The sequence below is a fragment of the Pongo abelii genome, chromosome 1, assembly GCF_028885655.2.
Source record: "Pongo abelii isolate AG06213 chromosome 1, NHGRI_mPonAbe1-v2.0_pri, whole genome shotgun sequence".
Taxonomy (NCBI): Eukaryota; Metazoa; Chordata; class Mammalia; order Primates; family Hominidae; genus Pongo; species Pongo abelii.
In genome coordinates this window covers 185,981,562-185,998,835 of record NC_071985.2, presented here as the reverse complement: position 1 = coordinate 185,998,835, position 17,274 = coordinate 185,981,562, and the positions used below count along the sequence as shown (strand labels likewise).

Below are 17,274 nucleotides of genomic sequence, written 5' to 3'. Positions count from 1 at the left end.
TGCATTCTGTTTCATGCAAGTTGAATCCTCCCTAGCAGGAAGAACAACAGGAACTCCAAGGCAGGTTTGAAAATCAAACAGCAGAAGAGACCTTTTGCCCTAAACCCTGATTGTCTGAAGAGGCAGACCTTCACAGAGTTCCTTCTGTACAAGGTATTACAATGAAGCAATCAGAATGTCTGCATGATTATGTTTAAGCAGAAATGGGTCTTCAGTCCCACAAAGCTCTTCTCCGACACCCAAGACAGCTTGAGATACATAATGATATTCCAAAGCGCTCAGTGCAGCATGGACAGGAAACAAGAGAGCCAGTGGCCTGAACAGGGTCAAAAGTTGTAGCAGGAACTTGCACAAATCTGACAAAGACCAGATGCAAATGAAAACACCTCAGCAGATTGTAGCACAGACGGATGAGAATCACGTCACCCCATATCACCAGTACTGGCATACCATTAGTCCCCTCTACATTATATATAATCCCAGAGAAAAGGGAATAAAGAAACCTTGAATTAGGTGAAATTTGGTGTCTATAATCCAGTAGAATAAATAGGGGCTTAAAATAGATATTAAGTTTAATTACTAACTTTTTAAAGTTATATTCTTTTGTATACCTGAGTTGTGGCATGATTAATATCTGTTTTGTACTTAAGATGAATACACACACAAAACTGTTGACACTGAGCAATAAAATCCATTTCTTAGCTTTTTTTTGGGGGGGGAGGGGGGTGGATAGAGTCTCTCTCTGTCACCCAGGCTGGAGTACAGTAGCATGACTTCAGTTCACAGCAATCTCCGCCTCCAAGGTTCAAGTGATTCTTGAGCCTCAGTGTCCGAGGAGCTCGGACTACAGGCATGTGCCAGCACGCCCAGCTAATTTTTATATTTTTAGTAGACACAGGGTTTCGCCATGTTGGTCAGGCTGGTCTTGAACTCCTGACCTCAGGTGATCCACTCACCTCTGCCTCCCAAAGCACTGGGATTACAAGTGTGAGCCACTGTGCCTGGCCTCATTTCTTAGCTTTTTTAGTACCCAAGGAAAAAAAGGAAAAACTTCAGGTTGTATAGTTATAACAACAGTATTTTAGGAAAGACAAACATTTTGATAACATTTAAAATGACTGTTCCTCATTAAAGCTTAGGCCAGAATGGAAAATAAACAAGGTTTTTTAACATTACTCTTTTTGAAGCCGGGTTTCACTCTATTACTTAGGCTAGAGTGCAGTTGGCGTAGCATGATCATAGCTCTCCAACTCGACTTCTTGGGCCCAAGTGATCCTCCCACCTCAGCCTTCTGAGTAGCTTTTAATAACAATCTTAAAGAAATTGCTATTGTCTCCTTAGTTTGGCTATTTCTTCCATAAATATTCAATAAAATGTTGAATAAGGTCTTAAAATTTAACACAGTAAAGATGTTCCTGGCTGGGTGAGGGACACAAGCCTGTAATCCCAGCACTTTGGGAGGCCAAGGCGGGTGGATCATTTGAGGTCAGGAGTTCGGGGCCAGCCTGGCCAACATGGTGAAACCCCATCTCTACTAAAAATACAAAAATTAGCCGGGCGTGGTGATGCACACCTGTAATCCCAGCTACTTGGGAGGCTGAGGCAGGAGAATTCCTTGAACCTGCGAGGTGGAGGTTGCAGTGAGCTGAGATCACACCCCTGTACTCCAGCCTGGGTGACAGAGTGAAACCCCCTCTCAAAAAAAAAAAGATAAAGACTGACTTCCTGGAGGGAAAAGGAATTCTGCCAGCAGACTGCCTTTGGACTCAAACTGCAATTCTTCCCTGGGTGTCCAGCCTACCAGCCTACCTGTAGACATTTTTTGTCTTTTTTTTTTTTTCTTTGAGACAGGGTCTTATTTTATCACCCAGGCTGCAGTGCAGTGCCACGAACATGGCTCACTGAAGCCTTGACTTCCTGGGCAAGTGATCCTCCACCTCAGCCCTGCAAGTAGCTGGGACTACAGGCATGTGCCACCACACCCAGCTAATTTCTGTACTTCTTTTCTGTTTTTGTAGAGGCAGGGTTTTGCCACATTGCCCAGGCTGGTCTCGAACTCCTGAGCTCAAGCAATCCTCCCGCCTCAGCCTCCCAAAGTACTGGGATTAAAGGGATGAGCCACTGTGCTCAGCCTCTACCTGTAGACTTTGGATTTGCCAAACCTTCACAAATACAGAAGCCAATTCCTTAAAACAAATATCTCTACATACACACATCTTGTTGTTTCTGTTAATATGGAGAACCCTAGTACAAGATAATATCTTTTTTATTTTTTTTGAGATGGAGTCTCACTGTATCACCCAGGATGGAGTGTAGTGGCACGATCTCGGCTCACTACAACCTGTGCCTCTTGGGTTCAAGTGATTCTCTTGCTTCAGCCTCCTGAATAGCTGGGATTACAGGCATGCACCACCAGGCCCGGCTAATTCTTGTATTTTTAGTAAAGACAGGGTTTCACCACGTTGGCCAGGCTGGTCTCCAAGTCCCGAGACTCAGGTGATCTGCCCGCCTCTGCCTCCCAAAGTACTGGGATCACAGGCGTGAGCCACCGGGCCCGGCCGAGAATATCTTCTTTACCACAAAAGGTAGAATATACTGTCCCAAGAAGTCACAAGACTTTATTTAATTAATATTCTCCAAGTGTGTTTTAGAAGTTTTAAAACAATTTTTTTTTTAGGTAGGAGTTTGTTTTGAGACAGGTTCTTACTCTGTTGCCCAGGCTGAAGTGCAGTGGCACAATCTCAGCTTACTGCAACCTCTGCCTCCCGGGTTCAAGCGATTCTCCCAATTCAGCGTACCGAATAGCTGGGATTACAGGCACGCTCCAGTGTGTCTGGCTAATTTTTGTATTTTTAGTCAAGACGGGGTTTCACCATGTTGGCCAGGCTGGTCTTAAACTCCTGACCTCAAGTAATCTGCCCGCCTTGGATTCCCAAAGTGCTGGGATTATAGGCGTGAGCCATCACACTCCAGCTAGTAGTTACTTTCATAGTAGTTTATCTCATAGGTCCAGATTTAAAACTATAACGAAGGGTTGGGGACGATGGTTCACACATGTGATCCCAGCACTTTGGGAGGCCAGGGCAGAAGGATCACTTGAGGCTAGGAGCTCGAGACCAACCTGGCCAATACAGCGAGACCCCACCTTTAATTTAAATATTAAAATAAGAAACTTATAAGGAAGGGAAGAACAAATAGAAAGCACTAAACTAAACAGGAAGCAGATTCTTGCTAAGCAAGATAATTTTTTGACAAATACTTTTGTATTTTTCCTGTATAATACATCAGCCCAAATGAAAACCATATTAGAGTTGCCATTTCATTAAAATAACTATGCAACTTCCTAGTGAATATAAAGGAATGCATTTAAAACAAAGACATTTATGATACATAAGATTTAAAAAATCGTTTCATCAGAAATAATTTAGTTATTTTAATTACTCACCAAAAACTAATAAATGTAATTTTTTAAAAAACATACACATAATAATAAAAAGATCTTTTACCTCTCAATTGAAAAATTCTTGGAAGCCTTACTGAAAAACTCTGTTTCTGCATTTTGGCTTTCAGCGCTCAGTTCACAACGGATTGGATTTTTGTCAGGAGGTTCAACATTCTGAAATGAAGTAGGTCATATTTTGAGATCTGACTTAAATAAGAACACCAGAGAATTCTATTTAGATGAAAAGTAGCTCTGAAACACTAGATGATGGAGTGGCAGACTTCTGATTTCTGTAACCCTCTTTTGCAAACTGTCCAGTTCCCTGCTACATAAGTAAAAAAGTTAATCACTTGTGTTATAATCACAGATTCAGTGAATATAACTATGAAATGAGAATACCATCTAAAGAATAAAATGATAAATATGTCTCTAAAACAGAAATAAAATATTAGATATCAGTTAAAATATGTATAATTAAAATACAAAAACTTTATAGCTTACATAACCTATAAAATATAAAATGTATATAATATATATTAAGATATTTTTATATATAACATATTATATATGTAATATAATATATATATTATATAATATTAAAATATATAAGTATTTATATAAATATATAGATGTATAACATATACATGATCTCAAAGAAGGTATTAAATAAGATCTGAGTGGACACGTGGTTATTTAAAAGTATTCAATATTTTTCTAATAAAGAATGTACTTTTATTAGTCTGAGACCTAAAATAATCAATGTTTATTGAAAAGTAGCATTTGAATATTTTCATATAATGACACCTAGTTTCAAAGATCTACTTCCTCTTTTTTTTTTTTTGAGACAGAGTTTCGCTCTTGTTGCCCAGGCTAGATAGAGTGCAGTGGCATGATCTCAGTTCACTGCAACCTCCACCTCCCAGGTTCAAACGATTCTCCTGCCTCAGTCTCCCAAGTAGCTAGGATTACAGGCACCCGGCACCATGCCTGGCTAATTTTTGTATTTTTAGTAGAGACAGAGTTTCACCATGTTGGCCAGGCTGGTCTCAAACTCCTGACCTCAGGTGATCTGCCCGCCTCGGCCTCCCAAAGTGCTGGGATTGGAGGTGTGAGCCACCACGCCTGGCCTAAAGATCTACTTTTTCTATGATCATCATCTAGTTGTGTTTCTAGGTATTTTATTAGATGATATACTAACAATCCATTCTGATTCTTTAGATACATAATATAAATAATGGCCTTTAAGTACAAAAAACCATTTCTTATTCCCACACATTTTAAAAATAATACAGTCACGGTCAGGTGCAGTGGCTCACACCTATAATCCCAGCACTCTGGGAGGCTTAGGCAGGTGGATCATCTAAGGTCAGGAGTTCGAGACCAGCATGGCCAACATGGTGAAACTCCGTCTCTAATGAAAATACAAAAAAAAAATAATTAGCCAGGTGTGATGGTGGGCTCCTGTAATCCCAGCTATTCTGGAGGCTAAGGCAGGAGAATCACTTGAACCTGGGAGGCGGAGGTTGCAGTGAGCCGAGATCACGCCACTGCACTCCAGCCTGGGCAACAGAGTGAGACTCCATCTCAAAAAAATAAAAAAATACATCAGGACAAAGAAAAGTACTGAGATCCCACAAAGTTAACCTTCACAAGTATAAAATGATATATGAACAACTGATATATTCTTCAAAGATTTTAGAAAAACATGGGCAAGTTATTCTGTGGGTAACCTCTGGTTCTCTATTGTAATTTGGTTGAAGATATGATCTCAGATTTACTAAAAAAATTTAACCATAAATGAATAAAGTTAATATTTAATAAGATTATTTATAAGTAAACAAAGCATAATAGTTTGGATTACTATTTTAAAGGGTAAAAGCTGTTGGGTTTAAACTGCCAAAGTGCAAAACCCTAAACAGTCACTAATGTACTAGGCAATCAAATCACTTACTTTGAAAAGATGTAATGTTTCCTTACTGGTTAGCAACTGAAACCGAAAGTCAGGTATCTTGCCATCACAAGGGAAGCATTCATAAAACTCAGGCTCCTTATGTGTCATAGAATAGAGAACTATGATGAAATTTCCAGATTCTGAAAAAACCCTGCACAAAAAAAAGGCATTTAATTAAAATTTAATGAGGATAACATGATTACACGCAAATAGCTTCATGTGTCTCCCAATCTAATCAACAAAATGACTAAAAGGTGCAATTTTTGTTCAAAAACTAGGGTCCACCACTTAGGAAGGCAAAAGGTAGGAGGATTGCTTGAGGCCAGGAGTTTGAGACCAGCCTTGTCAACATAGCGAGACCCCTCCTCTCTACAAAAAAAATTTTATTTTATTCAGGAGGCTGAGGCAGGAGAATGGCGTGAACCCGGGAGACCGAGCTTGTAGTGAGCCGAGATCGCGCCACTGCACTCCAGCCTGGGGGACAGAGCAAGACTCCGTCTCAAAAAAAAAAAAAAAAAAAAAAAGAGAGCAATTCAAAATTAATTTTACTGAGGATTTACTGTCAATATGAACTTAAAGCATGATCAGTAATTGATAATAAAACATAATTGTACTAAATCATAGCAAAGGAACTAAAACTAACATTTAATTTCTGCTAAATATAACTAATTATCTTGAAAAGTTAAAACAAAATGTTAAAAGTAGAACTCCAAAAGCATCTGAAGAAAATACAAGTGATTTTTTTACTTCAATAAATACACCTGGAGTGGGTGAATCTTTTCTAAACACGATAGGAAAAAGATTAATAAATATGACTAAAAAACAGTAAGTCTGTTTGCGAAAAATATTGTTAAACTTAAATGACAATCTGGGGGAAAACCATTGCTATATATTATAAATATGTATTTATCTATGTATTTTACATTATATATAGAGAGAGAGCTTGCTAGCACAAGCAATATGAAAAGATGCGCAGGCCGGGTGCAGTGGCTCACGCCGGTAATCCCAGCACTTTGGGAGGCCGAGGCAGGCGGATCACGAGGTCAGATCAAGACCATCCTGGCTAACAGAGTGAAACCCTGTCTCTACTAAAAATACAAAACATCAGCCAGGCGTGGTGGCGGGCGCCTGTAGTCCCAGCTACTCGGGAGGCTGAGGCAGGAGAATGGCGTGAACCCGGGAGGTGGAGCTTGCAGTGAGCCGAGATCGCGCCACAGCACTCCAGCCCGGGGGACAGAGCAAGATTCCGTCTCAAAAAAAAAAAAGAAAAGATATATACACAATCTAAGAGAAAAATGGCTAAAGACATGACTAGGCAGTTCCTGGAAGATGAGGTTATAAATCATTGGAAAAGATTATTTTTCATCTATCAGGTTAGCAGAGGTCAAAAGTTTAACAACAGCCCTCCACTTACCTCTCTGAGCTCATCTCCAGCTACTCTCTCCTTCCTTCACTCCTCTCTAGCTACAGTGGCCTCTTTGCTGCTCCTTGAAGATGTAACGTGTTGTTTCACCCAGAGCCCTTACACTTAACACATCCTTTGCCTAGGACAGTGCCCCAGACAGCCACAAGGCTTACTTCCTCACCTCAAATTGGCCTCCCTGACCACCTATTTAAATTGCAACTCTTGGCCGGGCGCAGTGGCTCACGCTTGTAATCTCAGCACTTTGGGAGGCCAAGGCAGGCAGATCACCTGAGGTCAGGAGTTCGAGACCAGCCTGACCAACATGGAGAAACCCCGTCTCTACTGAAAAAATACAAAATTAGCCGGGCGTGGTGGCACATGCCTGTAATCCCAGCTACTCGGGAGGCTGAGGCAGGAGAAACGCTTGAACCCAGGAAGTGGAGGTTTCTGTGAGCTGAGATTGAGCCACTGCACTCCAGCCTGGGCGACAGAGCGAGACTCCATCTCAAAAAAAATAAGTAAAATAAAATAAATAAATAAAAATTTAAAAATAAATAAATAAATAAATAAATGGCAACTCTTTACTTGCCACTATCATTCAGACACACAACATCCTCCTCTCAGGCTTTATTTTTCTCCACAGTTCTCATCGCCTTTTAATATACTATTTATTTTATTTATTCTGTTTATTGCCTGTCTCTGCAGGACTATTTTATTATTTATTTATTTTTTTGTTGTTGTTGCCCAGGCTGGAGTGTAGTGGTGCGATCTCAGCTCACTGTAACCTCTGCCTCCCAGGTGCAAGTGATTCTCCTGCCTCAACCTCCTGAGTAGCTGGGATTACCGGTGTGCTTGACCACACCGGGCTAATTTTTGCATTTTTAGTAGAGATGGGGTTTCACCATGTTGGCCAAGCTGGTCTCTAATGCCTGGCCTCAAGTGATCCACCCGCCTTGGCCTCCTGAAGTGTTGGGATTACAGATGTGAGCCACCATGCCTGGCCTATTTTATTTTTTTAAGACGGTCTGTATTGTTCAGGCTGGAGTACAGTGGCACAATCATGGCTCACTGCAGCCTGAACTCCTGGGCTAAAGCGATCTTCCCATATCAGCCTCCTGCTGGGACTACAGGCATGTGTCATTACACCCAGCTAACTTGTTTTTTGTTTTTTTTTTTGGTAGAGACAGAGTCTTGCTATGGTACCCAGGCTGGTCTGGAACTCCTGGCCTCAAGCGATCCTCCTGCCTCAGCCTCCCAAAGTCCCAAAGTGCTGGGATTACAGACATGAGACACCATGCCTGGTCTGGGGACCTTTATTTTGTTTACTCTGATCCCCAGTATTGTGAACATAATAGATATAATAGGTGCTCAATAAATAAATAAATAAATATTTCTTTCACAGTGTTAGTGCAGGTAGAGAAAAAGGCACTCTTGTGTACTGCTGGAAAAATTATAAATTGGTGCAGTCTTTTTGAAGGGCAATTTGGCAATATCTACCAAATTTTAAATTACATACTCTTTGGCCTAGAAAAAAACACTTTTAGAAACTTATCCTACAAATATACTAGCATATGCACACGAAGATGTATGCATAAAATGTTCAGTCTACCACTATCTGCAAGACAAAAGGGCCAGTTTTTAAAATACAGTATGTATTATATACTCTTCAGTTGTAAAATATGTATACTAAATCTGTATATGCCAAGATGTAATGATCTCCAAGGTATAATTTATACAAAAAAAAGCAACATAAAGAAAAGAAAGGATGCTATGGTTTAATTTTTACAGGCCAGGAAAAGGTGATACTTGTCTATGTTGAATATTGAAATATTGACTATTTCAGGAAGGAAGCACAAGATATCACTTTACAGTGATTGCCTCTGAGAATGGGGTCTAGGGAAATGGGGAGGAAGAGAGATCTACTTTTATTGTAGATATTTACATATGTCAGTTTATTACTATGTGCTTGTACTGCCTTTTCAATATAGTTTTAAGTCCTTTACAGCCACCCAAGGTAGATAAAAATAGACCTTCTCATTTAATAGATAAAAAAACTCATCTATTAAATGAGTTGAGGTTAAAAGTAAAGTTTCCCTAACTATTAATTCCAATGTTTAGGCTTCAGTTTCAGGAAGAAATTAAAAATCTTGTCTCAAGTATTTCTTTGTGTATTAGTAGTAACACTGTGTAACTTAATAAAACACCTGTAAGGTAACAAATCCAAACTCATTTGCAGTCATTTCACTGAAAGTTAACCTCCTTAATAACAAAATAGGATGCTACAGTAGACAATCTCTACAGTTTTTTTCCACCCCTAAAAGGTTTGTGTTCTGTGGTTAGGCAAGTGAATTCCTTGGTATTTCCAGGTATACTGCAACCTCATCTTTTTTAAATCTGATTTTATTCTCATTTAATATAACGTTTGTTTTTTCTTAATGTACGTGTTTATTTACAAGTATTGTAAAAGGTTAAGGCATTACATGAATTTTAAATGGGACCATAAACTATGAATGGGGGAAAGGATCGAAATAAAGTACTACAGAATAAAATATCACTTGCCTTTCTCGAACAGAAGAATTGAATATGTATCGCAAACAGCAAGCCCATACCTGAGGACTATAGATATGTATAATTCCAGACAGCCAACTAAAAGAAAAAGATAGAAATTAAAAACCATAGTCACTTACATATATAGCATAATTTACATTCTTCCTAAGATAATAAAGTAGACGTATGGCTTTTATCAGCCATACATTAAAGAGCCTTACTAATAAGAAATCTAAAAACGTGCTGATAATTAAGAGAAGAATATATAGACATTTGTATCTATGTAACTATATTGATATTGTATCTATGTAACTATATTGATATATATAGACAGACATATAGATATATATCGAGAGAGAGAGAAAGACAGAGAGCAAGCACATGTATCTCTGTCCTCTTTTACCTGAGATGTGGGGAAGAAAATGGTTAACAGAGACGAAAGCAGTATGCTAGAATGAATTAGCTTGGACTAGAAAGAATGGGCTGAGGTAGTACAGACTAGTTTGCAGCCTAAAACTACTTCACAGAGTTGCTGAGGATTAAATGTTGTAATATATACAGGTAGTCAGAAACAGAAGGCCCTTAATATTTACTTAGGCATCAACAATCCATTGCCTACATTAGGACTGTAGCAAACTATAAGTAGATTTCGTGGTCCAGAGAACATTTGCGCATTCTCATTCACTTTGCATGTGCCATTCTCTTACATGGGCTCCCTTCCCCATCAATCTTCCCTTCTACTATCTAAACAATTGAAAGTCTAGCTCAAGTTTGTCTTCTCTAGGAAAATGCTCCCCATCATATATTTCTTACAAATACTAAGTGTTCACTTTCCATACTGGTCATTTTATCGTAAATCATATACTTTATTTTTCTGTGTATGAATATTTGAATGTTTTATCACCTCACTTTGATTTTAAATTCTTTAAGAAGCTTTAAACCTCAACACATTATCAAGCATAACACTGTATATAATAAGTACTCAATACTGAATGAATATAAATTTCTAAATATTCTGTCTAAATATCATTAACTCAGATGGCTTGAGCCCAGGAGTTCCAGACCAGCCTGGGCAACATGGCGAAAGCCCGCCTCTACAAAATATACAAACCCTAGACAGGCGTGGTGGCCGGTGCCTTTGTCCTAGCTATTCAGGAGGCTGAGGTGGGAGGATCACCTGAACCCCAGAGATTGAGGCTGCAGTGAGCCATGATTGTGCCACTGCACTCCAGCCTGTGTGACAAAGTGAGACCCTGTCTCAAAACATGTATACACATATATAAAAAAATTAAACACATAAATATCATTAATTACTACTCTAAAGAGAAGGCCATTAACACTAAAGGAGATTTCTGCAAGATTGCCTGACAGTGGATTTTAAATGGTATTATTATGAGCCCTGAGTTCTTTAGGGTGACTTAAGGATGAGTGGTAGTGAGAGAATACTGAAGAAACAGGGCTCTAAGGCCTCACCTTCAACTAGGAGAATTCAACTTATATTTTTATTTTTTTTTGAGATGGAGTTTCACTCTTGTTGCCCAAGCTGGAGTGCAATGGCGCAATCTCAGCTCACTGCAACCTCCACCTCCCGGGTTCAAGTGATTCTCCTGCCTCAGCCTCCCGAGTAGCTGGGATTACAGGCACGCACCACCATGCCTGGCTAATTTTTTGTATTTTTAGTAGAAACGGGGTTTCACTGTGTTATCCAGGCTGGCCTTGAACTCCTGACCTCAGGTGACCCGCCCACCTTAGCCTCCAAAAGTGCTGGGATTACAGGCATGAGCCACTGCGCCTGGCCATAGAATTAAACTTTTATCTGTTTTATATGTTAGAGTTCTTCCTAAGATTGGGCAAGATCTGGCTGAGCACGATGGTTCACACCTGTAATCCAAGCACTTTGGGAGGCTGAGGCAGGTAAATCACTTGAGGCCATAGGTTTGAGACGAGCCTGGCCAACATGGTAAAACCCCGTCTCTACTAAAAAACCAAAAATTAGCCAGGCATGGTGATACACGCCTGTAATCCCGGCTACTTAGGAGGGTGAGGCACGAGAATCACTTGAACCTGGGGGATGGAGATTGCAGTGAGCCGAGATCTCTCCACTGCACTCCAGTCTGGGCACAGAGCAAGACTCCATCTGAAAAAAAAGATTGGGTAAAATCTTATTTTAGCTGATGCTACTAGTAAAATAAGAAAAATTGACAACCACTTATCTTTGTGGCTTTATAAAATGATCTAAATATTTATAGTACAACTGAGTCCATGCTTATCATATACATTTGAACATTTGGCTGATAAGGTTTTCATAAATAACGTAATACTTACATTCCCACCAATGGTAGAGAATAAACCTTGGGATCAGATTCCAACAAAAGTAACAATTTGCGTGTTTCATCCATGGTAAGATATCTAAACAGAAGACATTCATGTGAAAATAACTGAAATTATGTACTTTTTACCTACAAGACATAATCTAAATGCTGAAGCATACTTTAGAAAGGGGAGATAATTCAAATGAACATTGTCTTGCACACACAAAAGAAACAGAAACTTTTTACTGACTCAGTAAAAAGACTCTGGTAAGAGGAAGAGATTAAAGAGATTTAATACCTTAAAACTTCCATCTATCAATTAAAAGACATTGAAGATTATACACCTTTTTTAAAAGTTTTGTTCTATAACTTTACTTACAATTTACTTTAATCAAGAGCATTAACATTAAGGTAGGCAGTTTCAGAACCAAAAAGGTTTCCTTGGAAGAACTGAATTCCCTATTACTGGAAAATGTTCATGTATCCAAGTGATTTGACAAGACTGCAACAGATGTGACTTCTAAGTGAAGGAGACTGAATTAGGAGAGGTATAATCAACCTGCCATGTGCCATATTCCTCCAACCACTGTCAAAGGACTTTGGAACCATCATAAAACCCAAAAGCTCACTCTTTCCTAAAAGGACATTATACTATATTTATATTTTATTATATTTATTATTGACAGCAAGTTATAAGAATACAAAAAACCAAAGTAGAATTGTTAATTTTATTGTTATGTCTTTCTTCGAAAACAATGCCATTAGTGGGCCAGACATGGTGGCTCATGCTTACTGTAATCCCAGCACTTTGGGAGGCCGAGTTGGGCAGATCACTTGAGGTGAGGAGTTCGAGACCAGCACGGCCAACATGGCAAAACCCCATCTCTACTGAAAATACAAAAAAAAAATTAGCCAGGCATTGTGGCACATGCCTGTAATCCCAGCTACTCGGGAGGCTGAGGCAGGAGAATGAATCACTTGAACCCAGGAAGCGGAGGTTGCAGTGAGCCAAGATCGCACCACTGCACTTCAGCCTGGGCAACAGAGTGAGACTCCGTCTCAAAAACACAAAACAAAAACAATGCCATTAGTGATATAAAGCCTTGGTAGTACCACTGATGATATATTTTATTGCTCTAATAACACTAAAACACAAAGACAATACATTTGTCAGGTCTTGTGACAAGAATATTAAGCCTGAGTTGGTGTAAGATTTACATTATCAACAATGACACAGCTGCTTTGAAAGTTCTCCCTCATGTCTTGCCCATCTGATAAATTTCTACTCCTTAAAAGAATTAGTTCAGGCTGGCCGGGCCCAGTGGCTCACGCCTGTAATCCCAACACTTTGGAAGGCTGAGGCGGGTGGATCATGAGGTCAGGAGTTCAAGACAAGCCTGGCCAAGATGGTGAAACCCCATCTCTACTAAAAATACAAAAATTAGCCAGGCATGGTGGTGGGCGCCTGTAATCCCAGCTACTTGGGAGGCTGAGGCAGGAGAATCACTTGAACCCAGGAGGTGGAGGTTGCTGCAGTGAGTTGAGATCGTGCCACTGCACTCCAGCCTGGCAACAGAGCGAGACTCCATCTCAAAAAAAAAAAAAAAAAAAAAAAAAAAAAAAGAATTAGTTCAGGCTTTCCATGATTTCCCCAGGCATTTTGGACATCCCTCCCCCTACTTTCCCAGCACTGTATATAAACCTCCATTACAACACATCATGTTTACATGTCAACATATTCAATAGATAGTAACTATAGTTTTTAATCTATTTATTTCCAATGTCTAACATAATACCTATTCCGTAATGGGCCCTAGTAAATATTAGGGTATATAAAGGGCAAATGTCAAATTTTTTTTTTAATGATGGGGTCTCACTACATTGTCCTAGCTGGAGAGCAGTGGCTATTCACAGGCACAATTGTAGCTTACTGCAGCCTTGAAATCCTAAGCTCAAGCCATCCTCCTGCCTCACTCTCCCAAGCAGCTGGGATTACAGGTGTGTGTCAATGCACCTGGCATGGCAAATGTCACCAATTTAATAGATGATTCTAGATAGGAAATAGCAAGCAGAATAGGTGATTGACAGAATTCTGAACATCCTGGTTATTACCAGCATGCCCGCCCAGCAGTCACAGATGGATAATTCTAAGAAAGGTAAATTCATGCTATACAAGTAAATGGGCATGGGTACTAAGGAAAACAAATTAATTTTTTTGTTAATTTAAACAAAAAATCCCATGCTCCACTTGAGAAGTACTTTATTAATTAAGAAAATTAAATGTTTCATTTAACTCAAACAATTTTTGCTCACTTTTGACCACTCCATGATTTTGGAATATACCAACAATTTTTCCTTTGGGCCACTCCAATCAGAAAGCACAGCTCTGGTCAGAATCTGGTTCTGAAGAGGTATTTTTAGAGAATAAGACTTGGAATTGAGTGTACTTCGGCAAACATTTTTAGATTGAAAGGCCTAACAGGAACTAGGGTGGAGTCACTGGGAAAGGAAGCCAGAAGTGTAATACTTGGAGCAGTCTCTGGTCAAACTTTAAAGTAGAGTAGTTACATTGTCTAACCTAGTTTTGTAGATAATAGATAAAGAAAATAGATGAAGATTCAGGGAAGCAGCCTTGCTGAAGATTAGAAAGCATGCATTTTGGCTTATATTTCCTAAGAAATTAAGAGTGGAGATAGGAAGCTGGAGAGGATTCTACTCCAGCTCTGTGAGGAAACTCCACCCTCAAGTAGTTGGCAATTTGGTAAGCAAGAGTACTATAACTTTTTATTTAATTATCTCCTTTCTCTATCTGGAATGCTCATTATTCACAGTTAAAACCGCATACTATAAATAAATTCTCTAGCCTCCCTTGGGTTCATAATTAGTCAGGTTATAGTTAAGAAAAAAAAAAGGCCTAAAACCTAAATAAAATACAAAGAATAATACAGAATATACAATATAGAACATAATTTCTCCTTACATTTTCAAATAATAAATTATCAACCAATTTTTTTGTTTGTTTTTTGGTTTTTTTGAGACAGAGTCTCGCTCTGCCACCCACACTGAAGTGCAATGGTGTGATCTCAGCTCACTACAACCTCCGCCTCCCAGGTTCAGGCAATTCTCCTGCCTCAGCCTCCTCAGTAGCTGGGATTACAGGCACGCGCCACCATGCCCGGCTTTTTTGTTTGTTTGTTATTTTTAGCAGAGATGGAGTTTCACCATGTTGGTGAGGCTAGTCTTGAACTCTGACCTCGTGATCCGCCCACCTCGGCCTCCAATTTTAATATAATTTTTACCACCAACTTTTTTTTTTTTTTTAGAACTGAGGTCTCTGGGGCTGGGCATGGTGGCTCACCCCTGTAATCTCAGCACTTTGGGAGGCTGAGGCAGGAGGATCACCTGAGGTCTGGAGTTCAAGTCCAGCCTGGCCAACATGGTGAAACCTCATCTCTACTAAAAATACAAAAATTAGCCAGTGTAGTGGCATGCACCTGTAATCACAGCTACTCAGGAGGCTGAGGTGGGAGGATCACTTGAACCATGGAAGTGGAGGTTACAGTGAGCCAAGATCCCACCACTGCACTCCAGTCTGGGTGACAGAACAAGACATCATCTCAAAAAAAGAACTGAGTTATCCAGACATTATACTTTATGGCCACTCAGTTTTGCCTTTTTTTTTTTTTTTTTTGAAACGGAGTCTCTGTTGCCCAGGCTAGAGTGCAGTGGTACGATCTCAGCTCACTGCAACCTCCACCTCCCAGGTTCAAGTGATCCTCCTGCCTCAACCTCTCGAGTAACTGGGACTACAGGCATGCACCACCAAGCTCAGCTAATTTTTATATTTTTAGTAGAGACGGGGTTTCACCATGTTGGCCAGACTGATCTTGAACTCCTGACCTCAGGTGATCCGCCCGCCTGGGCCTCCCAAAGTACTGGGATTACAGGTGTGAGCCACTGTGCCAGGTCCTACCACCAATTTTCTGTGGGTGGTGGCATAATTTAAAGAAAACTTCATATTCAACAAAAATAAACCATTTCAGTTTTTACTTTCCCTGGTTATTAACCAAGCCATCATGTCTCTGGCATATAAACTGACTGCACAATTCTTTCACATTACATGGACATTCTGAAAATATACTCATGCAACTAATGTTGAGATTAATGTATCTTTTACTTACCCATATTTATAAATCCCTTGAACTTGAGAAATATTCAGATTACTGCTCAAGTTTCTTGCCAGAGCTGTTGGAATAATGGGGATGGGCTTCACAGGTGTGCATTTAAAGTTATTTGCTAGAGTTACTGCTGCCCAATGCAAGTCAAATTCCACACTGTCCAAACTCTCCCTGGAAGTGATATGAACTCTTAGGGAAAGCAGCTTACCACAGTCCAAGGAATCTTTGCTACATATATGGCACTGTAGAGCCTGAGAAATCAATATTAAATAATTATTTTAAAACTTTGAAATGTGCCCATATCTCCAAAGTTTATTTTATACTGATACATATACATATATAATATCTTGCACTAATAAAATTAAATGAGTTCTGATTTACAACATTTCAATTCTCATTTATTCCATGTGACCAAAAGATTATGTGAATAATTATATCAAAGCAAGTAAGATTTACTGTCCCAAGCTCCACTACACATTTTCAATGTAGATTATCATAGCAGCACTTCAGTCTTATTGGGGGGTCACCCCCAATAAATATTTACTACATGGGAAAAAATGGACATAAAATAATTTTTTTTTTTTTTTGAGAAGGAGTCTTGTTCTTTTTGCCCAGGCTGGAGTGCAGTGGCGCAATCTCAGCTCACCACAAACTCCACCTCCCAGTTCAAGCAATTCTCCTGCCTCAGCCTCCCAAGTAGCTGGGATTACAGGTGTATGCCACCACACCCAGCTAAATTTTTATATTTTTAGTAGAGAAAAGGTTTTACCATGTTGGCCAGGCTGGTCTTGACATCCTCCTGATCAGCCCGCCTCAGCCTCTCAAAGTGCTGGGATTACAGGCGTGAGCCACTGTGCCTGGCCTCATAAAATAATTCTGATTGAGCCTCAGAGAATCTAAAGTCCATTCCTCTTTGATTCCTTTCTTGTTACCACAAATTGTCAAGTTAGTTCTCCCTCTGTATTTGCCCATGCCCACTGTGTCCTTCCTAGTTTCACTGCTACCATTGTACTATAGGCTAATACATCCCTCTGTAATACACACCCGCCCAACTTCTACAATGGCTACTCTCTCTAACTTCGGTCAGCCTACCCTATCAGATTAATTATTTCTGATTTGACAGTGTTTTCTTTTTTCAGGAACCTTCAATTACTACATGGCCCATATGACAAAGTTCAAATTCGTTAGGGTGGCAGACAAGGCTCTTCTTTCTTGAGACAGGGTCTTGCTCCCACCAAGGCTGGAGTGCAGTGGTGTGATCACGGCTCAACCTCCCGGGCTCGAGCAATCCACCTGCCTCAGCCTCCCAAAGTGTTGGGATTACAGACAGGAGCCACCGTGCCCAGCCAAGCCTCTCTATAATCTGACCAAATTAATACTCCAGTCTGACTGCCCACAAATTCAGCAAAAATGTATACCCTAAACACTACCCTAAGTAC

At 39.8% G+C, this 17,274-nt stretch overlaps 1 protein-coding gene across 7 annotated transcripts in view; it reads right to left on the bottom strand.

Annotated features, from left to right (window-relative positions):
- The window catches only part of STIL (STIL centriolar assembly protein), an 81,379-nt gene that overhangs the window by 31,700 nt on the left and 32,405 nt on the right, over positions 1-17,274 (bottom strand). For 4 of the 7 annotated variants that reach the window (XM_063712569.1, XM_063712577.1, XM_063712575.1 and 1 more), the window contains 6 exons: positions 16,044-16,086; positions 15,839-15,902; positions 11,671-11,754; positions 9,358-9,444; positions 5,394-5,544; positions 3,507-3,616 (listed from right to left, as the gene is read on the bottom strand). In XM_063712569.1, coding sequence (XP_063568639.1) covers positions 3,507-3,616; positions 5,394-5,544; positions 9,358-9,444; positions 11,671-11,754; positions 15,839-15,902; positions 16,044-16,086 — 539 coding nt within the window. Of the gene's footprint in view, positions 1-3,506; positions 3,617-5,393; positions 5,545-9,357; positions 9,445-11,670; positions 11,755-15,838; positions 16,087-17,274 lie in introns of all 7 variants that reach the window. The other 3 variants (XM_054535079.2, XM_054535091.2, XM_024237065.3) reach the window with 1 other exon arrangement.